Genomic DNA, 23,385 nt, shown 5'->3' with positions numbered 1-23,385 from the left:
CTCTTTCAAAGCTACAGCAATTCAGTGTCAGATAGACAAAGGTAAGAACAGTCCCGCTCTCGAACTGTTTTAAGAATCTTCCTCCCTAGAAATTGACTCGGATGCAGTTAAAATGTCCAATTCAACCGCATATTTTTCTCAAGGCAAGATTGCAATGGTCAGTCAACTAAAAATTTGTGTTTTGAATATTGTTTTGGTGTGGTGGATACTTTTTAAAAATTTATTTGACTTTAAAATGTTTTAAAATAATTTGTTATGATTTAAAAAAAATTAATATATCAAAACTATCATAAAATACTTATCTCTTTGATGTTTTTTTTTGAAAAATTAAATATACTTTAAACGCAAAAAAAAAAAATGTTAGATAAAAACCATTTGTAACCAGAAAAAAAAAAAAAAAACCCATTATAGAGTTTTGGACTTTTGAAGGATGGATGATACGTTGGTGATATTGAGCAGGTTAATCGGTTTTATGTTAGGACTCAACTCGCTTGGATTCAGCATCCGAACTCAATTCTGGTCAGTATCAGGATCCAAGAGTAATATGTCATTTCATCATGACCAAAGATTAATGGGTCCAGTGTTAAGATCTATTTCGCTTAGGTTAGGTCTCCGGATCTAATTTTTTTGGGTACTGCATCATCCAGCACCAGGTTTTAAGAATCTTGGATCTTAGGTTTCTAAATATTATTATTTTTATTATAATTAATATTATTTATAAAATAGAATTAATGATTTTTTTTAAAAAATATTATGAATATTGAAAAAACAATTTTAGATTTGATTTGAAGGGTAAAATTAAAAAATTATTGTTGTTATTGGTGGTATTATCATTAATAAATTTTTAAAAATACTATTATTACTATAGAAGAAAAAAACAATTTTTTTTAAAAATTAAAAAAAATATAAAAATTTGAATAAACAAGTTAAATATTATTATTTATATTATAAATATTATTATTGGGTTTGGTATTTAAAACCAACTCAAAGCTTTAGATTCGATATTATAGTAAAATTCAATATATTTTTTATATTATTTTGATATTTTTTTTATGCCGGCCACCTATCTAGTTTAACTAAGGATTGATTAATGCATGCATGATCTAAGCATTCCACTAATCGCATGGCCTCTCTTAAACAATATATTTTTGCTAGTTTCCGACCTTCCGCCCATAATCGACGCGCCCATGTTTTCAAGTTTTTCAATGACAATCACCTAAGAAACTGATCACCAATACCATTCAAAAATAATATATTCTAATTTTCAGCTACGGAAATAAATAATAAGCTACCTCAACTAGCTCTGTAATTCTGATCCTCTTGCTGCTCTCTCTCTCTCTCTCTCTCTCTCCTGTCCATTGCTGTCTTCAGATTGGATTCAGTATTTCACCATGCCTTCTCTTCTTCTAATTCTGATCCTCTTGCTGCTTTCTTGCGTCCTGAAACTCACTCTCTCAATGGTATGGGTTCCTCTAAGAATCCAAGCTCATTTCAAGAAACAAGGCATAATTGGCCCTAAATACAGGTTCATCTTCGGCAACTCGACAGAGATCCGCCGTTTATTTGCTGCTGCAACAGAGTCAAAGTCAACAGGTATCAACCATGATGTTCTTCACCGTGTGGCTCCACTGTACTACGAGTGGTCACGCAAGTATGGGAAGACTTTCCTCTACTGGTTTGGATCCAAGCCCAGACTGGCCATGTCCAATCCAGATATGATTAAGGAGATTCTAATGAATACGGGTGGGTCATTTGAGAAGATTCCGTTTAACCCGCAATCAAAAGTTCTGTTTGGAGGAGGGCTTGTTGGGCTTGATGGTGATAAATGGGCTCTACATAGGAGGATCACAAACCAGGCTTTTAACATGGAGCGAGTTAAGGTAAGCTCATCAATTCTTGTATGGGGCTCATTGTCATTGTAGACATGTTTGCGAGTATTTATTATAAATTTAGCCCAAATACTTTGGGTTCTCTACTGGGCTTGTTAGGCCCAAATACTTAAAGAGTTAGGAATAGAGTTCCTAACCTTTAGAGGTTCAGAATCACTCATCCAAGCATGTAAAACCTTTTGCAGTCCCTATGGTTCCTCATAGTCTTTGCAAATATGATCCATATTTCATCAAACTGCTGACACCAAAATCTATTTGACAGGGTTGGGTGCCAGAAATTGTGGGAAGCATTGCCAAGATAATAGAGAAATGGGAGGGAATAAGAGGAGGGAGAGATGAATTTGAGATGGATGTGCATAAAGAACTTCATGACCTCTCAGCAGATATTATATCCAGAACTGCTTTTGGAAGCAGTTATGAAGAAGGGAAGCGCATATTTACATTACAGGAACAACAAATGCATTTAGTTTCTCAAGCTCTGAGAAGTGTCTACATTCCAGGGTTCAGGTGATTACTATCCTTTCATTTGGCCACAGATTATAATACTACTAAAAGAAACCAGAATGATAGGTTCTTTTTGTTATTTGTGCAGGTTCTTGCCTACTAAGAAGAACAGAGAGAGGAGGAGACTAGAGAATGAAACTCGTGAAGCGATAAGAATGCTGATCAAGAATAACAGCAGAGCAAGAGAAAATTCAAGGAATCTACTTAGTTCACTCATGTCTTCATATAAAAATCAGGAAGGGAAGGAAGATACATTAGGGGTAGAGGAGATTATAGATGAATGCAAGACCTTCTATTTTGCAGGAAAGGAAACTACTGCCAATCTTTTGACTTGGTCGCTTATCCTCTTAGCAGTACATCAAGAATGGCAAAACAAAGCAAGGGAAGAAGTGTTTTCTGTCTGTGGAGGGAATGATCTTCCAGTGGCAGAAAATTTAAACGATCTCAAGATTGTAAGCTTAGAATACTAGCCTGACAGAGTTGTAAGAATTTTAAAAGGGTGCAGTTTTGCTCTTCTACATCATAATAATTCTAAATTTCCTTTTGTTATTATCCCGGTTCCTTATCTTGCAGGTTAACTTGATACTCAATGAAACACTGCGGCTCTACCCTCCAGCTACTATGTTGATGAGACAAGCATCTAAAAAGGTTAAGCTTGGGACCCTGGACATTCCTGCTGGCACTCAATTCTATTTATCCTTGACTGCTGTCCATCATGATACTGATATATGGGGAGAAGATGTCAGTGAATTCAATCCCTTGAGATTTAATGAGTCTCGAAATCACTTAGCTTCATTTTTCCCATTTGGGATAGGCCCCAGAATTTGTGTTGGTCAAAATTTAGCCATTGTTGAGGCAAAAATTGTCCTAGCTATGCTCATCAAACATTACTCTTTCATAGTATCCCCAACCTATGTTCACGCTCCAATGCTCTTTATAAGCTTGCAGCCTCAATATGGTGCACAGATACTTTTCCGCAGGATTTCCAATTGAAGGTTGGTTAGCAGTGCAATCTGATGTTCCTGTAAAATAATTACAACCCGAAGGATTGTACCTTCAAAATAGATATTCTTGTCTTTTCACATACCAAATTTTTGTATATAAGTTTCAAGATTTGGTATTTCTTGAGACATGAGAACTTGATTGGTTGGTCCACTAGATGGGAGGCTCATTGAGTTTTTTATGTCATCAAGGCATAATTTTTGTTGTCTATTTAATTGGTCATTTGAGTTTTGTCATGCAGGTTTAGTCTTTGCTCAATTTTACTTAGATCTGGAATATGCCATTGCTCGTCAAGAGCTTTCCTAAGAAAAAGGAGTGGAGGTAGATGCCCCTGAAACATGCCAAAACTCCTGACAGTTAGCATATAATCTAGTTCAAGAAAAAAGTGAGCATGTTTCATCACTCTTGTACATATACTATGCCACCCTCTACAGTCTTTCCAGCTCTAGTGACAGGAGCAGCTTTACTATCACACTATTTCAGTCCACAGTATTTTATGTTTATGTAAATAGTAACAAGACACTGATCTCTTTTAATATATTGTATAATATATGTATAATGTCATGAATTTGCTGAGTAGTAAATCTTTCAGAGTGGTTGCTGACCGCTAAAATAGGTTGAGGATATTAATTCCTAGACCGCTGGGGTCTTGAAAGAGATAAAATATGATCATTGTTTTGATAATCACGTTACTTTGCCAGATTTCGTTATTTCCTTTCCTTATATAATCATTTGCATTTGAACCAACTTCTCAGAAGTGGGTGAAGTGCATTTTTTCAGACACGTAAAATTTGACCATGCTTAACCTCAGATCGAATTCAGACCTAAGAACATCATTCGAACATGTAATTGTACTTACAAGTGTTTCTGAGCTCATTAACTCATTTTCAATAATCCCTTGTTATATACAGGAAGATTATATGGCTAATATGAAACTTTTTTCACAAAAATGTATTTGACTGAAAAGACAAGAATAAAAACATAAAATAAATATGTTTTTGTGATAATTTTATAATGAATTGGTATATAAATTTAAAAGCATGTCTATTTTTTTACTATATCTTTATATTTTCTGTTCTAAGATATGAACGCTACCTTAAATGATTAATTTAACAAGTTACTAGTAAATAAATAATTTTTAATCTAGAATGAATAATTTATTTAGTTTAATCTAAGGGTTTTATAACTTGAAATGGTTGTCTAGATTCTTAAAACGAAATCATAAAATTAACTGAAAGAAAATTTTATGGCATCGCCATGCAGTTACGACTTGGGACAGCAGTTTGCCAATCCATGGTATAATGATCAGATATTGCTGGCGACAAACATTCTACTTTGTTTTTTATTTTCCTGAAAGAAACTCCTACTTCTATCAAAAAACTGTTTCTTGCATCCAATTACTATAATATCAAGTGAATTAACCGTCTGTAAATAACTGAAAATCAGCGAAGAACACAGGACAAATGGTTTCTTTCAGTCCCGAAAGACAGGTCGAGGAGAGGAACTTGCATGCATGGCTGCCACGTTCAATTAATCCAATCAGATAATACTTGCCAGTTTTGCACCCACAAATCAACGAAAAACTCTCCAAATCTACTATATATGTAACCAACACATAACAGGACACTTGGAAGCACCCTCTACATTCAAGTCAAATCCATGAAAACCTACCATATATACGAAGGGATCAAGAAACAGGTATTTACAAAATTCAAACTGCCTCATCCCACCCCATATTCTCCTCTTTGATTCATTCTTCTGAACTCTTTATATATTAAGTGAGAGAGTCTCTCACAAGGGCGTCTTAATATCTAATTATATTTTCACAAGGAGTTATTGTTAGTAGTTGTCACTTTGTTAGTATTTAAATATGGTGTCTCGCAAAGCTAGCCTCTTTGTTTTTGTGCTTCTTCAAGCCATCTTCTTGCTTTCTTCGCCAGTGCACTGTGGTACAGTGATCGCCTATCTATTTTTGCTTATGGCTTTCTTATTCATGAGTTGTTTGTGTGAGAATGTTGCATGCCTTAACTAGGCTTGAAGCATCTCTAGTTTTCTCTGTGCTTGATGTGTTACTTAGTAAGAAATGTGGCAATGCTTGTGTATATTCCCAAGGATCATTGTTCTAGCAAATTAAAAATAAAGACCTGAAGGAAAGGATAATTATTTTTATTTGTTAATGGTTTCTTGGAGAAAATTATATAGGTGTAAAGGCAGACAGTTATTTCTTCTTCTTTTCCCTCTTGAATATCTGAGATTAACATGTTTCCAGACATGATCATAATGTAGGACAGCAAATTTTTAATTTTTTTATTGCAGACGAGGAAGATGATCTTCTTCAAGGTCTCAACAGCTATAGGCACTCTTTAAACCTGCCGGCCCTTGTCAAGCACACGAATGCAGGATGCCTCGCTGATAAAATTGCTGGCAAGCTAGAGGATGAACCTTGTACATCAGCCAGAGCGGAAAGCCCTGTGCAAATAGACGACTATCCTGACCTACTATCAAAGTGTGGCATTGATCTTAATCACACTAATGAAGGTGTTGCATTACCTGTTTGCGTGCCTCATTTGGTCCCAACTTTATTGCTAACAAATTATACACGAACCCCATATGCAAGATTCATCAATGCTTCAAGATTTAGTGGAGCAGGACTTGGTCATGAAGATGACTGGATGGTGGTGGTCCTGACCACAAGCACCCCAAGAGGGGACTTTGCTGGGGCTACTAGTTTGGTTTCCAGGGTCGGTCTTGGCCATTGCTTGGTGACTTTGTTGCTAGGAGCTCTTGTTTATCTACTGTATTAAATAGTGCTAACCATGGCACTCCATGTTGTTTCTTTTATTAGGATTTTGGCATTGTATGCGTTGTGCTGTTTTAGATCAATAAATTTAGCAGGTTTGATTATAATCCTCTTGACAATCGGTTGCTGTGATGTAATGTGTTACATTTAGATGGTTCATTCAAGGTTGTTCCTGTATATGTTGTCTCTTAGTGCTGACTAGCCATGGTTAATTTGTAGTTCCTTGATCAAATTTGAGCCCCTCAAGTATTTCCCGATTATAGTTCCATCCCAAACTAATCAATTTTACTGATTTTGTACAAAACATTAGAAAATGTTCCTGTCCATATCGTTGATTTCTCCCAGAAGGTATGACTGGGTTCGCAAATTAGTCCCAAACTAATTAATTTTACCGATTTGGTCCCAAACCCTTATGGCATTGGACAATGCTCCACCCTCCACTAGGGAGAAAAATAGAAGTTTGTGTGTTTGGACGAGCTTGCTCCATCAGGGATTCTCAAAGGTAGAAGATGGCTGCCGAGAGTCTGCGGCCACCATCAGAATCTCATCCAAAAGAAAACTTGCCGCCGCCACCATCCTGCATGTGTTTTTTGATCATATAGAGGCATTGGAACGGTGCCACATTTGTTTTTACGTGCTAAGCAGCACCATAGAAGAACATCCTGAGCTCCATTTTTCAGCTCAGGTTAGTGGATCTGGGTTCGTTCATCAAGTTATTCCAAGTCTTTATGATTCTTCCACAAACAAGTGGCACAAACAAAAGTGGCCAATCCAGTCGGTCGATCGCTAAGGAGGAAGAACAGGATGAGTTAAGAGTTGACTAGCCACAAATTGGTTAGGAACTAAATTAGAATATTCATTCCTGACAGTGAAAACTGTTCACTTATTTATTTCACAGTTATCCTGGTTTGGCATGTTCAAGGTCTGTGCGCCACTTGGGGAATAGGAACTTCTGTTCGGATGGTGGATCAGGTCAGAGTGCCCTGTCAGGTGTGGATACGTGTCCTTTCAGAGTATAACAATTTTCCAAGACACTAGGAAAAGAGAAACATCTCTCAGGGAAAAATGTCTGTATACTGCTAAGTATCAGGCTGACTCTCCAAACAATCTGACATCCATAACTACTACGCTCTCACACCTGTCAGAATTTCAGTGTTAGAGAGTTTAAATACTAAATGATCAAGAGCTCGAATCTTCCCTTCTCATTCTATCTAATTAAATTATAATAGCTTAAGCTTTTGGCAGTGGTTTTGTTTCTTAAATCTCTTCTCTAGTTCTTTCTTCCTCTGATGATAACAATTCAACTGCTACGCTTGAACTTACATGCAAGTAAGGATGGAGAATGGAGATAAAGCTTAAAAAATAACTGTTATCTTTCTCTATACGCAATGTCAATAAGGCGTTATCGGTAGATGTAATAGCGATATATTTTAATAGTGGAGAGATCAACTGACACCTATTCTTGCATTGTCCCTGTTGGATATGAAAGATGCATCATGTAGTGAGGTTAATTTGGTGGAGGGAAGGACAGGGAAGATGGTCTAGAAATGTGTGGTGTATTTGATTCTCTATTGTTTGTTGATAGAAATTAAAGAAACACGGAAAGCATCGAGGATCATTCTAGCTTCGAAACTTTCTGTGGGGGTAGAATGTTTTTTTTTTTTTTTTTTGTGGGGGGGGGGGGGGGGGGGGCAGGAGTCTCTGCATCCGAGGCTTTCCTTTTCCGATAACCTTTCTAGCTTTAGTTGGAGTTTGGGTTTAGTTTATAATTGCTAAATCCGGCATGGTCTAGTATGTTGACTTGGAAAATTTGAAACTCAAAACTTAATTAGGACACAAGTTATTAATCCAGTTTAACCTGACTTGGTCAATTTCTTGTAAGAAAGAGTAGAATACTTTCATTCTGATGAAAATAGTTGACCAAAATTAATAAGGTGATTTACGGTTTAACCTAATAACCCAGGTTTTTCAAGTCGGTTTCACAAAATGGATTTAATTATTTTGATTCACCATGATTAATAATCATGAAAAAAAATAATTCTTCAGCTAACAAATCTTTCAACCACTTTCAACTTTCCTAAAATCCACCTTTCTATTCTCTCATGTAGGAGGCTATGTACTGAGCTGTTCATTGACTCCTTAAATAAGCCTTTCTATCGTCTAAATTGTTCTTGCTCTCTTTTCTTACCTTAGCTTTACTTCCATTTCCTTACTTTTTTTTATCAAATATTAACTTTGACATTGATGGATGCAGGGGAAGAGAAAGAAGACAATGAAGAAAAAGTAGAACAAAGAGAATATAAATCTTCGAGCTCAAAATTTATCTTTTAAGAAAGCTGAAAAAGCTCAGTAAAAGATTTATACAGGTAGAACCTTTCGGTTTGTGTATAGACGAATCTCAATACTTGATAGCAGTTAAATGCTTTTGTCAAGAATGGTTTGGTATCCACAGCTCCATTGTGTAACAAAGACATAAAGGAGAATCTGGTAGCAGCCTTGACAGTCAAGAAAAATGCATGCACAATTAAACAAGGAAAGAATAAATATTCAAGTATAAAGAAGCTATACAGATTAAGTCCAGCAACTACTCTTCTTTGATCTTCTTAAGAACTCTTATGCTGTAATATTCATAAGGGCAATTAAACTTGTTAGCTATGGCCTCTCTCAAAGTTAACATCTGTCTCTTTGTGCTTTTTTCATTGCCATTTTCTTGCTTTCTTTCTGAAGTATTGGGCTATGGCGGTAATCCTCTCTCTCTCTCTCCATGAATATCTTCTTATGGTGTTCCTATATGATCAACTTGCATTCAAGTGTTGTTGGGCTTGAAATTTTCTTCTGATGTTTTCAAAGGACTGAAATGCATTAGATGTGAGCTGCAATGTACCATGAAACAATATTTTTCCAATTATATCACATTATTGATGAATTGTTATGGCTAAATCGATAAACTTTCATTGCATTATGACGATGATTAATCCATGTAAGTTTCTTATACTATTTGCAGGTGAAGAACTCAAGCTTTTGAAGAACATCAATGTTTACAGGACATCATACTGGGACATACCGCCCCTGACCAACAATAAGAAGGCAAGATGCGTCGCAAAAAACATTGCTGCCACGCTAGAGCAACCTTGTAATGAAACCACTCGTGCTTACAAGGTTAAACTAGATATGTACCCAGATCAATTAGCTAACTGCATTGACACCAACCATACCACAGATGGTGTCGTATTGCCGGTTTGCTTGCCTGAGGATGGTCTAGATGAAGTTTCATTGCTTCATAATTATACTCGAACCCGGTATGTACATTACATAAAAGACCCGAATTTTACCGGGATAGGAATTGGATCCAATGATTATTGGATGGTGGTTGTTTTGAACAATAAAACCTCAACGTGGAGCAGTTCTGCAAGCGCAAATGGTTTGGTTTCGAAGCTTGGTTTTGGTCATGGAGTTGTGTCTTTGTTTCTGGGGATGCTCTTTTATCTGGTGTCATGAGTTCTTTCTGTAACTTCTGTTTATTATTCCTCAAATGGTTTGCATTGTGAGTGTTGTTTGCTTACCTGGTGAGGAATGGTGCTAGGAGTGCTTATGATTTGTGATTGTTTTCCTCTGCCAATGTTGCCATTTATGGGCAGAATGACCCTCTTTTTTCAATTATTTTTTTGTCATGTAAAGTGTGTTGCGAATAAGAGATGAAATAAAAAGCAAGTTCTGCAATTCAAGCACTGTGTGAGTAGCTTTGTGATCCATTAACAGAAGACAAAGTTTAGGCCACCTTTATGTATATCAAAGACATGAGTGCTTCTGGCCATTAATTAATTCTGGTTTCTGCGAAGTTCCTGTGCGTGATGGTAAAAAGTGCTTGAGATCTGAACAGCAGGTCTCGAGTTCGAGTCAGAACGTGCATTTCTTGTAAGAACCTACAACAGTCAGGGTTTTACTTGCTCACCTGAACCTACAAAGTAGCTTTCGAGGGGTGGAGTTTCTTCAAATCAAAAAAAAAAAAAAAAATTATAATGAAGAAGGTTTCGCATATCGATGTGTTGTGTTAGAATATTTGATAGGCCTACCAGATACGTTTATGAGCTGGAAGTACAAATTCAAGACCAAGAAGAGGCTTGATCCCATTTTATCCAGTAATTGGGTCGTTTTTAAATTTGGAAAGTAGATTCTATGCCACTTACTTCGAGAAACCTTTAAATTAAACTCGTAAGATGTTATTTTAATGATTTTCATTATTTTCCCATTTAATTTCGGATTTTTAGCTTAATTACGGATTTATGTTTTCTCTCAAGGATTCTGATTTTTCCTTGGTTTTAGATTCATATACTAAGGGGCTGTCTTCCTTTAAAAAGAGACAGATTGTTAGAGAATACATTCACTACCTCCATCTCGTCCCTTCTATCCTAACTATAAATAGTAATCAAAAGCTGCCCTGTAGTAGGTAATTAATATCTTAATCACTTTCATAATCACGAATGGTGAGTGATAAAGAGAATTTATAGCATGTATACGTGTTTGATTTTGAAATATTTCAGATATGTTGAACAAGTTAATTAGAATTTTGAATTTTTTTTAAATTATTAACCTCATAGAAAATTAATGTATTTTTCAAATACTAAATTATTGAATAAACAGAATCCGACAATAAAGCCGAACACCGATTGATTTTGAATTGCAAAAAAAGTTATATAATCAGTTTCAGGTGTTCATTATCCATTTGAAAATCTAAAATAAGATCTACAAAACATATACGAAAGGATAAAACTTAGTTTTGCTGTTTTGAAATCAAAAAATCAAGTTGAAAAAACAGGAAATGAATTAAATCTAAATTTCCTGCACTCCAAGCGTTGTCTCGGGTTATGGCTCATATCTCAAGTCTCAGAGTTCTAAAAATTTCAAGATCAGTGTAGCTGGAAAGAATATTCAATTTTCTACAATTTCTTCAGAAATAGAGAAGTTTGGATTCACACGTTTAATGCCCCAATTCTGCCTCGCAATACCCGGAGAATAAAGAAGCCAAAACAGAGGAGGAAACTTACGCTCTTTCTTTCTTTCGATCGGGGTATAAAAAGCCAGAATATATATAAGACTTCCAGGGGATCAGCTAGGGGTGACAAGGGGAGATGGAGAGAGACCCCACAATACACCAAAAAAAAAACAAAGAAAAGAGGAGGCAGCATAAAGAATAGAGAGGAACAGAGCATAAAACGGAGGAAAAACTCAGTGCATATTGAAAGCCACCTAGCTATTCTACTGCCATTCTCTACTCTTGAATTATATTCAAGTTTGTTTCTCTTTAATTAAACTATGGAATAAACTTTTATTCTAGAATTTTTAATGTAACCTTATTATGAATACAATTATTTTGATTGAATTAATACAGTAGTTGTTAAGTATTTTATTTTATTTTATGTTTAACATTTGTGTATGTTTAGCCAATGTTTACATGATTTGGGATCCAATTTGAAATTGAGAAGTGATAATTATTTTAGTTATTCTTTGAAATACCTTAAGAAATTATAGGATAAAGAGATTCTTGGAACTTTTATAATCATCAAAATTTATTAAGTAACATTAAAAACCTTGAAATTTTTGAATTACACAAAATCTTGAAACTTTCATTGGATTCGGAGAGGTTTTGTACTGAGCTGTCCATTGATTCCCACTCGCCTAACTCAAATTCTGAGAAATTTTTTTTTTTTTCTGCAGCTTCTCTGCCTCTTTCTGCTTCTTTTTCCTTTGTGTTCTCTTCTCTGTGTTTGCATCTGTTTCTTGAATAAGCTTTTTGGAGTCCATTTGATTTCTTTTCTTTCCTTAGATTTACTTCTTCCTTTCTTTGTATCAAGTAGTATGATTGACATTGGTAGATGCAGGAGGAGAAGAAGAAGGTAATGAAGCAAAAAGGAGAGCATAAATCTTCGAGCTCAAAATTTCTCTTTTTTTATTGCTGAGGGAACTCAAGAAATGCATGGCAAGAAATTTTTATGAGCAGAACCTTTTGGTTTCTGTATAACCTGATAGAAGCCAAACCAAATGCTTTTGTAAAGCATGGTTTGGTATCTACAGCTCCTTTGTGTAACAGAGACATAAAGGAGAATCTGGAAGCAGCCTTCACATTAAAGAAAAATGCAAGCACAATCAAACAAGGAAAGAATAAATATTCAAGTATAAAGAAGCTAACACTATATAAATTAATTGCAGCATCTTCTCTTCTTTGATCTTCTTAAGAATTCTCTGTGTTGTAATATTCAGAAGGGCAATTAAACCTGTTAGCTATGGCCTCTCTCCAAGTTAACATCGGCCTCTTTGTGCTTTTTCAAGCAATCTTCTTGTTTTCTTCTGCAGTACTGAGCTGTGGCGGTACTCCTCTCTCTCTATCTCCCTTGATATCTGTTTTTGGTTTTCTTAAACGATCAGCTTGCATTGAAGTGTTGTTAGATTACAAATCTTTTTCTCTGTTGTTTTTACATGATCTGCAATCTAGCAATCATGCCATGTTATTAATGAATTATCATGTCTAAATAGATTAGTTTCCATTGCATTAAACTGATAATTAATCCATGCAAGTCTCTTGTACTATCTGCAGATGAAAAACACGAACTCTTCAAGAACATCAATGCTTACAGGACACTGTTCCTGGACATCCCAGCCCTTACCAAGAACAAGAAGGCAAAATGCCTTGCTAATGAGATTGCTGACAAGCTAGATCAACCTTGTGAACGAAACACTCCTGTTGACCAGATATAAACTAGACAGCTACCCTGATCAATTAAAAGAACTGCCGTCGGCACTAGCCATGTCACAGACGCTGTCGTGATGCCAGTTTGCGCGCCTGCGGATGAAGTGGAAGCAGTTCCATTGCTTCATAATTATACTCGACCCCCGTTTAAGAAGTACATTAAGGACAAAAGCTATACTGGAGCAGGAGTTGGCTCTAATGATTATTGGATGGTGGTTGTTTTGAACAGAAATACATCAACATGGAGTAGCTCTGCAGGCACAAATGGTTTTGGTTTCAGGGGCAGGTGTTGTGTCTATGTTTCTGGGAATGCTTTTTCATCTAGTGTTGTGAGTCCTTTCTGTGATTTCTGCTTACTATTCCTTCTAGGGTTTGTCGTTTTGAGTGTTGTTTGCTTACTTTGAGAGTAAAGATGTTAAAGAGTGATCTATAAGTTGTTTTCTTCTGCCAAAGATTTGTTTTGTGGGCAGAATGATCCATTTTCCTCATTCTTTGTCATGTAAAGTGTGTTCAAAATAAGAGATGAAATAAAAGTTGTGCTTCAACAACTGTGTGCTTTAACTTGCTTTCTGATCCCTTATTGCGTGATTAATATCTTGAAATAGAAGAAATGGTGGTGACAGAGAGGATATGTTCTCCATTATACATTATATTTTAAAAAATATAAAAACTAAACTATAAAACTTTTGTTATTTTAATTTTATTTTTTTAACTAAAACATGTATAAAAATGTTTTTCTTCCTTGTGAATAAAATTAGATAAACTTATAAAAATTTATCTACTAAATCAACTAAATATTTAGACGGTATAATTATGGAGCGAGAAAAAAAAATCATAATATGTCAAACAATTTTATAGCCCAGCATTACAAACACTATGCATCAATTAAGTTCAATTGATTATTTTCTAAAATTATTTTAAAGTTTAATAATTTTAAATTTCATAAATTTTAGACATAATTATTAAATTTAAAACATATAAAATTAATCAAAATATAGCACAAATTAATCATTCAAAAAACAAAAAAAAAATTACAGAGAGAGAAAGAAATCCCACTAGTTGGGTCCCTATCAGCAGAATCAGCCATCACCCAATTATAATACTCTTTCAATCAAAATCTAAAATAAACCGCAGTGCGCTCACTCTTAACATGCGCACTTAAAAATATAAAATGCCAGCAGTGCGCTACATAGCTCTCAAAAACAACAGCAATTGGCAGTGAAACAAAGACGATGAAGAAGAAAGAAGAATTATTTAGCGACTTCATATTCGCTCCGTCAGCTCACGCCGTTAATTACAATCCCACCATGATCAACGGCTCAGATTTCACCAACACCAACAATACTGACGACGATGATTGGGGAGATTTCAATTTTGTCAGCGGCAATTCCAGTGGAGACTCCCACGCCTTATCACTGCCCAGAATCTCAAATGCCGATTTTGAATCCTCTACAAAAAATCAAAAGGTGATCGAGTCACTGACTCATCCTGGATCGGCACCGAGTTTAGTTAATAACTTGACTCAGTGGGACAAGCCAAAAGGAGCTCTGCCCCTTTCGATATTTGGAGAAATTGAGGAGGAGGAAGGATCAGGTTCGGGCGAGCCTAGAAAAAATGAAAATAAAGAGGGATCAGGTGTCATTGTGAGTGATTTGATAGCTAATTTATATAAAGAGAAGGAGAGGAATAATGGGTTCAGATCCAATTTTGATGGGCCGGATTTGAATTTGGGAAATTTGAATGGTACTGGATTGAATGTGAATGGTGTAAATAAGGGGGAATTGGATTCAAAGGGGTTGGGTTTGGATTTGAAGGAAAATGGATTGAATTCGAATAAAATGGAATCAAATTTGATTAAGAAAGATGGGAATTTGAGTGGAAATGGAGTGGATTTGGGTTTGGTTCATGGTAATGAGGGATTTGATGATGATAAGTGGGAATTTGAAGGTGAAGACAGTAAAACTGTTGTGGAGATTGGGATTTCTAAGGTAAAGTTTTGATTTTGTTTTGTATGTTTGTTTATTTTAAGTGAGTTAAGTAGTTAGGTTTATATGGGTCAACTGCTGATTTGTAGTTTTTTTTAGATTAGGAAAGTGTGCTTGTTTGTTGTTTTAGTTTGAGAATTTGAATGTGGGAGTTGTTTTATTGATGCTTTTGAATGGAAATTTATGGAATCAGGCTGGTGAAATGAGGACTGAGAATGGATTGGTATCGCATGTTAATGGATTAAATTCAAGTTGGAACCCTTTGAGCTTGGATTTGAATGGGTGGACATCGCATGTTAATGGAGATCATTCAAGTAGGGATTGGTTGGATAAGGGAACGGTTGATGGAAATAGAGCACTTGGTAACAGCGATGGGTGGGAGTTCAAAGAAACAGGTTCCAAAATGCAGGCTAGAGATGAGAAAGAGAAGGTAAAATGTTAATTTTTGTTATTGATTGAATTTACTGTATACTGGATAGTTTTCTCTCTGAGTACATACGAATTGCATGTTTTCAACCATGTACTTTGCTTTGATCTTTCCATAAAAGAAAGAAATTTTATTTTGAGGAAGAATGAAGACATGTACACCAATAAGATATTATCTAAAGAGATTGAATTCAAGATGTAGATTGTTTTACTCTCCAAACAATCAGGATATTACCTCGTCTAAGCTAAACAGCTGTCAGGAAAAGTTAGAAAAAAAAACTTTGTATACTCGGCTTTCAAACTGTGAAATGTGTCGATCAACTTTTTCCACCTTCGATTCATTTCAAATTCTGCAATATGAGAAAGGGAATTAGATAGCTTGAGTCTTGGTGTTGATTTGACGGCTGCAATGATATTTTCAGGTTGCCTTAGATTAAGTTTGAAAAATAATTTAACATGTCATCTGAGTTGGAATATGTGGCACCTAGTTTTAATGTGTTGCATCTAGTTTTAACTTTTTCATTGCATGCTGAGAAAAAATGAGGAAATAGACGAAAAATGTTCTGATTTTTACTTGATATTTTGTCAGTTGAGTATGTGTCTTTGTGTTGGCAAAGAGTGATGTGTCAGCTTTGGCAGCTTAGCAGTAGGGATATTATTGTTTTCTATTCTGCTCTTTGTTTAACAAATTCCTCTGCATTATGTTCAGGGTGAGCAGATCAAGACTGAAATCAAGCCAACATTGAGTTATGATGGATCCAACTCAACCTGGAATGGTTTGGATGGATTGACAAATTCAAACTTAAATGATGTGAATTCAGATATAAAACAGATGAATCCAATTTCACTTGATGAAAATGAGGGTTTTAGTGGAGATGATGAGTGGGACTTCAAGGCTGCAGAATCAGAATTTGGGACTGGAGATGGGAATACTAAGGTAGCACAGTTGTGATGATTTACAAGATATATTTCAATTTTAGTTTGCTTTCCATTCAGTTTAATAAATTTAAAATTTCAACTGTCTTGTTTGGTTTTGTCAGTCCTAATTAACAATGAAGCATCTGTGATTGGCATTTCACTTCTCAGCAACTGAAGATAATGTGTACAAATATTGCTTGTGTTGTTTTGCATATCGTAGTAGGGATTAGAAACCTCAAGTTAATAAGATTGAAAACCATCAATAAATCAGGACATGCTGGTGGATGTTTGGTTTAACACAAAATTGTGGTTGCATTACAGAACTCGTGTGTTCAACTTAGGTTTCTTTTTTGTCTTTTCTTTTTCTTTTTCTTTTTCTTTTTCTTTTTGATCATTCTTGCATAAGTGCTGCTTAATTATGTGCCCTTGAAATAGCTAAAATTTTGTATACCTCTAGTGTCTGTAGCTAAAACTGTATGACAATTGTATGACAAGGGCTGTTAAATATGGATATGTGCTTTGCTTCTGTCATGTCATTTGGTTTATCAAGTCTTACGTTTTTTAGTTTGAAGGGTGATGGGAGAAGGGTGGAAAACTCAGAGGGAGCTACATACACATTTGGATTTGGTAGTGGGATGCTTGGTGCTGGTGATTTATCTGGTGCATCACAACAGACCTCTCAAAAATCGACTGAATGGGACTTTGGATTTGATTTCACCCCTGCTTTAGCTCAAGACACTACCATGTCCCATCCATCCTCTGAAAATGAGCAGAACAACACCAAAAAGGGCTTGCATTCCTCCCCAGATGATGGAGTTGATGCTGATGAAGAGTCTTGGGAATTTAAAGATGCATTTTCAGAAACTGGATCAAAAAATAAGGTGATGAGTTTATTTATTTATTTTTGCGATTCAACAGTGTTTGAACTTCTTGAAGAACATAAACATATGAAACCTTTTGTTTTTTGGCTATAGGAAGAGCCAGAGGTTGTTGAAGTTTCTACTGCTGTGGAAGCATTTTCATTTGATGGTGAAATCAAGGTGGTTCCTCACTTCAAATGCTTCATGTTTGAATAAAACTGTATGTGGTTGATTTTATTAAATGGTGGTTTGCATCAAGGCATGTGGCGTCAAAAATAAAACAAGTGAATCTGGATTTATTTTTTTTTTAAGTAGATTTAAGATGCCTTTGTGGAGGCTTATACTTGCTTCTCTTATTCGCCATCTTTACAAAATTGATTGAGTTTGATTTATGTTTGAAACTTTGACAGAGTGAAGTTCACTAATGGTGCAGGCATCCATGAGCAAATATTGCTCTCTGATATAATGATCATTTGCTCTTCTTGATCAGGGAAACATGGCAAGGTCAATCAGTCAAAATGGAGCTCTGCCTTTGTCCATTTTTGGTGATGAAGAAGAGGATTCCAATGATCCTGTGAGTTATCAAGACATTTCATCTGAGCTGCCTGATTCCAAGCCAATAGATGGCATTAAAAGTCCTCATTCAAACTTTGCTATCAATGATCTTATATCAAGTTTGTACAGTCAAGCTGAGCAGAATACTGCCATTATTACTGGCCAAAACCCCAGTGGAAATGGATTGAGCCTCATCAATGCTATAAAGGAGTCTAATTTAGCAGGTGACAATGATGATTTTGATGATGATTCCTGGGAATTTAAAGTTGCCTCTTCAGGGACCAGAGCTGAAGATCAGGCCTCTTTTATTGGTCTTGGAGAGGCTAATACTGACTATTCCTCCAAAACAGAGCTAAATGATTATGTCGATTTCTTTTGTAAATTGAAGGAAGAATTGCTCTGTCTTGCCCTGTGTCATCTTGATAATCTAAAGGTTAGTAGTAGCCTTGTTAAGTTGCTCTCCTCTCTTCTCTTGAAGGTTGAGTTGCTAATGGCATTGAATTTTGGAATATGCTTCTTGTTAGAAAGCTCAAAGTGCTGCTAGTGAAGATGCTGAAGTAAAAGCCCTTGAAAAGGAAATACAGGTTGGTGGCTTTGTTTGATCACTTGTGTCATTATTGTTGCTGCTGCTGCTGAATCTCTGGTTTGTTTCCCATTTTAAATACATTGTACAGAAAAGATCAATGAACTAACTACTTATTTGAAAAGCATTATAATCTGATTGCTTGTTTATCTATTTTTCTTGGAAAATATTTACTTTGGCCCCTCAAAACTGGTGATAAATCTGTATCTGGGAATTTTTTGATGCGTGCTTCCATAAGTTTTTTGTCTTTTGCTGACACCTTTTTTTATGGAATTCATTCTCTCTCAAGTCTCACTTCACATCTGTTGCAATCATTTATATTTTTGGAGCATACTTCTATAAGATTGTTGTCTTTTGTTGAATCTTTTTTATTTTTTGGTATTTCTTCTCTCACTCAACTAACATCTGTTACAATCACTTACGTATATGCCCTGCCTCAATATGAATTAATGTGGTAATAAGCATTAATACTGTTTCCCCTTTCTTTCAAATTTCAATCTTTTGGCACTCATTTAATTGTGTATGTTGGATATGTAATGATAAATTAATGCTTATAGAGTGAAATATATATTTGTGCTGACAACTTCATGTTGTGTTATTGTTGCCTGCTGTTCTAGAATCTTCATGATGAACCGTGCCGAGATGGTTTGTTTTCTGGTGAAGTTGACTCAGGGAATCACTCCCCAAAACAATTGTGCCTGAATGAATTTGTTGAAGTTTTGCAAGAACCAAAGTACCAAGGGTTTGAATCAGAATATCAGTTATCAAGTAAATTGTCATTGGTAAGTCTTTTTTGCTTTCATTTATCATTAAAGAACCATCGACTTCTGGGCTTGAGAATCTATCATCTTTCTCGTGGCATCAATGCGATAAGTTGGTTAATGGTTCATTTATGCAAAGTCATGTACAGAGCCATTTGGGAGTCGAATTTATTTTCTGATCTTTCTAATGCAGTATTTTGCTTTTTATTGGTTCTGGTTTCATGCATCTTGACAGGTGGAGAATGATTTGAGAATGACAATGGAATTCCTCAAACATGTGGCATCAACAATAAAGATTTTGACATTGGTATCAAGAGAGGAGCAATCTTGTTATATTTCCACATGGTCTGAAATCCTGTCCGTTTGTGCTAGAGAGCTGAAACATGGTGCCATAATTTGGATGCAGTCATTACAAAAAGATGTCCATGATCAAATATTATCTAAGCCTCAAGGTACCACATTGGCATTCTTGTGTAACATGAGATTTGGTAATGGTCACAGATGCTTTGTATTTGTGTTTGATATTTTAACTTGACATTTTTTGGGGTGACTCCAGGCAAGAACTATATCATTGCCCTTGGAGAAATTTACAGAGTCATTGAAGTTATTGGGTCTTCAGCCAGACTTTATAAGCCATGGGTTTTAGTTAGTTCTACAGATCCCATGGGCTTGTTCACTCTTCTAAGTGAGTGTTCCACCCTATGGTCAAGTTCTGGACTTGAAGAAGCTCTGCAAAGCATTTCTGATCCTTCTGGTGCTGATTATAATCGAGGTCTCACAACATTAATAGAGTCTATTAAGAATATTCACAATCTTGATACTCTGACGCTGTATAACCATGTCTTTTGTGGACAAGGTCCTATCTGTCGACTGTCAGTCTTAGCTGCAGGAGCAGTGCCAGGTATGCAGAGTATGACCTTATATATTTTTTGGATTAGGCTAGGCTATTGAGAGATTCATTTTTCTCATAACAGTTATGACATGCAAGGTGGCCAAGATATTAGTTTTCATTTCTGAGTGTCCCCAAACTCCTCTGAACAGACTGTAATTTTGAAGATCTTAGAGATTTTCATCTTTCATTCTTTATATAAATTGAGAAAATTGAAGTGTGCTATTTTGTGAACGTAATAGTTTTGCAAGCGGTTTTGTTATTTCTTGGTTTGTGTTGGTGGCCTTTTTGGTATAGTATAAGATGATGCTGACATGCATGCATAGAGCTTCTAAACAAGGCTGAACAAATAAATATTTTTACCATCTTGATTTCCTTGAGCAGGGATGAAGACGGTGGTTTGGAATGGGGAGCACTACTTTCTCACACTTGCTAATTTGTGGGCAAATTTAGTAAGCTGCGACCCTCCAAATTTGCCGCGAATACATGTTGGATGATGATGAGGATGGAAGGATAGGTTGGAAATGTTCAGTGGCAGCTGTTTGGCTGAGACTGTAATTGACTCCAATTGTTTCATGCATGATGAGGTTTCTAGGGCGTAAGCCACAGTTGCACTGTCACAAGGATGCTGCTCGGGGAAGGATTGAAGATCTAAATGGTGTCTCCTTTAAACTCAATCTGATAGTCAGGTACCAAACCAACGTTTTAAAACTTTATTGGTTGCCATTCATTACATCAAGGCTCTAGCTTAGCAACTGGGGCCTAGAGTTGTTTTGTTGTGTTATTTAGTTGTGAAATGGGTGAATCATACAACATCCACATAACTAGAAGTAGGATTTTGGCATGTATATGTATACAGGTATTTTGATTCTCTAGATCCGCCTCCTATTCTCCCTTTTTCATGTTGTATTACAAGTTCAGTTATAGTCCTTGCTGTCATGTTATATATTCTTTCATGTTTCCCCACACATTTTTTAGCCAATTAATAAAGTGTATTCATTTTATTGTACCAAAGAGCACTCTTGCTTCTATATAGATTTTATCTTGTTAAATTCGAATAAAAACCCTTGCTAGAACATTTTTGTGGCATTTTCCAGAAGATCCCTGCATACAGGACGCTTTCAGCATGCTAGAATGAAGATTCGACAAACAAAGTCGATCACTCTGATAAAGAATTACTATTGCTTTGGCCATTCTACTAGTTATTTGCTGATGCAATATTTTCTTGAACTCGCAACTTATTCATATAACGAAGGCATGCATGTATTTTCAGCAGATGACCTTCTCTTAACAGGCTAAGAGGGTGTTAGTGAGTGTGGCGGTATTTAACAAATCATTAATATATCAAGCTTTAGATCATGAGATTCTCAAATCAGTGGAGTTTAACAACCATGCGTGAAACTTATACCCTTGGGGTAGGGGTATCCACACTTATTCATAACTCATGTTCTAAAGTATGGCATGCAGCATCAATAGAAAATAATTTATGATGATGAATGTGCTGGCTGATCTGCAGATTTACCTGTTGTGTATGGGGTCAGGACCAGAGGGAACCGCTCTACTGACCGTTGCATCTTGAATATTAACAGAACCTTCAGGTTTCTTCGTATATTCCACTTTCTTCTTCAGATTTCTTGCTCCTAGAACTCCATGGTCAGAAGCTGAAATGCTCAGCAATATCAACAGGAGACACCCCACTTTATTCTTTGACGTAAACATGGTTTCTCTTAGTTGCTATAGGCTTGACTTCCCTTTCAAGATGAAAACAACTACAAGGGTTCAACTTTGAGGGAGAGAGCTGGGACTTGTAGTGAAAGTCTAGTGGAATTTATAAGGAAAGATCGAAGAATAGTCGTCAAATGGAGGATCTGTGTGCAAAGGAACTGTGGGTGCCATTGGATTACGTAGTTACATGTTCATCCAATATTTTCTTGTTAAAAAACCCTTTGGTCACATTCTCTGCTGGGGTATATATAAAATTAAGAAAAATAAGGCACATGAAATGGCTATGGACTATTGTCTATGTTGAGGCTGCTGTGTCCCATATAATTTCTCCTGTAATATTTCTTCAATTCCAAATTGTCAATTTGCATGTTTCCGTACAAGTTGCAACACTTGCATTGCTATAGGGCACGGGATGCTTCATTCACATATTGGAGTGGTGGGTCAACCCGACTTCTTGTTTAGATCAAGTATCAAAAACATTAATTTAGATTTAATTGGATCGATCTAACAAGTTTGATCAAACCCAATTAAAATTTAATTGGTTTTATTTCTTAAAAAGATTAAATTATAGCATTCTAATGGACTAGATTTAACCACCTCAACTTTTTATTCAATCCTTGTGACAGGTTTAATAACTTTTGTTTAATTTTTTTGAATGGGTTATATAACAAAACTTAGCTCGAATGAAGCAATACTTTAACTCAACTGATATTAGATCCTGATAACTATAGTTAGAGATATTAATTTATTGATTTTTAAAAAAACTAGGGATAGAGATACCAATTTATTGCATTGCCATCCGAAGAAACAACACAATTCTTTTTGTATTAAAAGGTATCCTTAGTTTATCTTTTGTTAGGTTTAGGTACCATTATATTTAATTACCATGTCTTGTTTCTACTTTTGGACGAAGTTATGGCACCTCTTGCTATATATCTCATAAAAAAAAAAAAATTAAAAGTGAAGGGGATTTTCATGTAGCCATAAACACAATTCACTATTTATTACAATAGTGAAGTGGTGTTTATGACCTTCTAAAAAAAAATTCATCTTTCAACCATTGATATTTTTATATTTTATATGATGCATTAGTCATTATAGATTTGTTTGAAGGTATTTTAGTCTATTCAATACTTTTATGAACAATAAAATAAAAAAAATAGCACTAAAAATAAAGAAATCAAAACAGTAGGGGCATGAGTATTTCAATATTTCCATTTTTTATAAATAGTAAAATTATATATGCTCTTGAATCCAAGAAATTTAAGTAATTAGGATCAAAGGGTATTAAGGTTTTTTAGCCTGGGTTTTTTTATTAATTGTCACTTTGATTGAGGCTAATAACATTATTTATCATTAAATAATATTTTAAGTTTGAAAAAGTTGTTGGCGCCAAAGCATTTTGGATGGCGCATGCGTCTGCTCCTAATGGTAAAAAATAAGTTTTTATCGTTTCATTTTATTCCTTGTTGTCTTCTCTTTTATTATGGTGTGCACGTGTTGTCCAAACATGGTTGGTTTATCATGAGTGATTCATTTTTTTTTTCTTTTTTTTTTCTCTCCTACCCCCAAAAATACATTATGGTCCTCATTGTTATTGGTATTTCAAATTTAGTCCTTTTAGTTTTGATTTTTTTATTTTTTTTATTTTTTTTTTTTTTTAATTTAACCCTTAATTTTTAATTTTGTATATATAGTATTTTTTTTTATTTAGTCCTTCTACTTTTAAATTTCTTTTTTTTT

At 35.3% G+C, this 23,385-nt stretch overlaps 4 protein-coding genes and 1 pseudogene across 5 annotated transcripts; all 5 read left to right on the top strand.

Moving 5' to 3' along the window:
• The first annotated feature begins 1,016 nt into the window (after positions 1-1,016).
• Positions 1,017-4,112, top strand: LOC118044929 (cytochrome P450 734A1). 2 transcript variants are annotated; one of them, XM_035053411.2, is made up of 5 exons: positions 1,017-1,880; positions 2,152-2,396; positions 2,482-2,845; positions 2,967-3,388; positions 3,637-4,112. In XM_035053411.2, exons 1-4 carry the CDS (start codon positions 1,392-1,394, stop codon positions 3,384-3,386), a joined length of 1,518 nt encoding a protein of 505 aa, XP_034909302.1. In that variant the 5' UTR covers positions 1,017-1,391; the 3' UTR covers positions 3,387-3,388; positions 3,637-4,112. The 2 variants fall into 2 exon arrangements, with proteins under 2 accessions (XP_034909302.1, XP_034909297.1); XM_035053406.2 differs by lacking the exon at positions 3,637-4,112 and having other exon boundaries at positions 2,967-3,551.
• A 1,153-nt stretch (positions 4,113-5,265) lies between these two features.
• On the top strand, positions 5,266-6,199 carry LOC118045201 (uncharacterized GPI-anchored protein At5g19250). Its single transcript, XM_035053775.1, has 2 exons — positions 5,266-5,344; positions 5,712-6,199. The coding sequence occupies exons 1-2, from the start codon at positions 5,266-5,268 to the stop codon at positions 6,197-6,199; spliced, it is 567 nt and encodes a 188-aa protein (XP_034909666.1).
• Positions 6,200-8,770: 2,571 nt separating this feature from the next.
• Positions 8,771-9,915, top strand: LOC118044948 (uncharacterized GPI-anchored protein At5g19250). The gene is made up of 2 exons (XM_035053419.2): positions 8,771-8,937; positions 9,200-9,915. Exons 1-2 carry the CDS (start codon positions 8,850-8,852, stop codon positions 9,691-9,693), a joined length of 582 nt encoding a protein of 193 aa, XP_034909310.1. The 5' UTR covers positions 8,771-8,849; the 3' UTR covers positions 9,694-9,915.
• A 2,476-nt stretch (positions 9,916-12,391) lies between these two features.
• Positions 12,392-13,488, top strand: LOC118044958 (uncharacterized GPI-anchored protein At3g06035-like; annotated as a pseudogene).
• A 680-nt stretch (positions 13,489-14,168) lies between these two features.
• Positions 14,169-20,931, top strand: LOC118044967 (uncharacterized). The gene is made up of 11 exons (XM_035053438.2): positions 14,169-14,928; positions 15,119-15,355; positions 16,061-16,288; positions 16,842-17,150; positions 17,244-17,309; positions 17,620-18,117; positions 18,209-18,268; positions 18,885-19,049; positions 19,264-19,480; positions 19,585-19,929; positions 20,302-20,931. Exons 1-11 carry the CDS (start codon positions 14,173-14,175, stop codon positions 20,412-20,414), a joined length of 2,994 nt encoding a protein of 997 aa, XP_034909329.1. The 5' UTR covers positions 14,169-14,172; the 3' UTR covers positions 20,415-20,931.
• The last annotated feature ends 2,454 nt before the right edge of the window (positions 20,932-23,385 follow it).

This window comes from Populus alba, chromosome 5 (assembly GCF_005239225.2).
Source record: "Populus alba chromosome 5, ASM523922v2, whole genome shotgun sequence".
Lineage (NCBI taxonomy): Eukaryota > Viridiplantae > Streptophyta > Magnoliopsida > Malpighiales > Salicaceae > Populus > Populus alba.
This window is presented reverse-complemented; position numbering and strand designations above follow the sequence as displayed.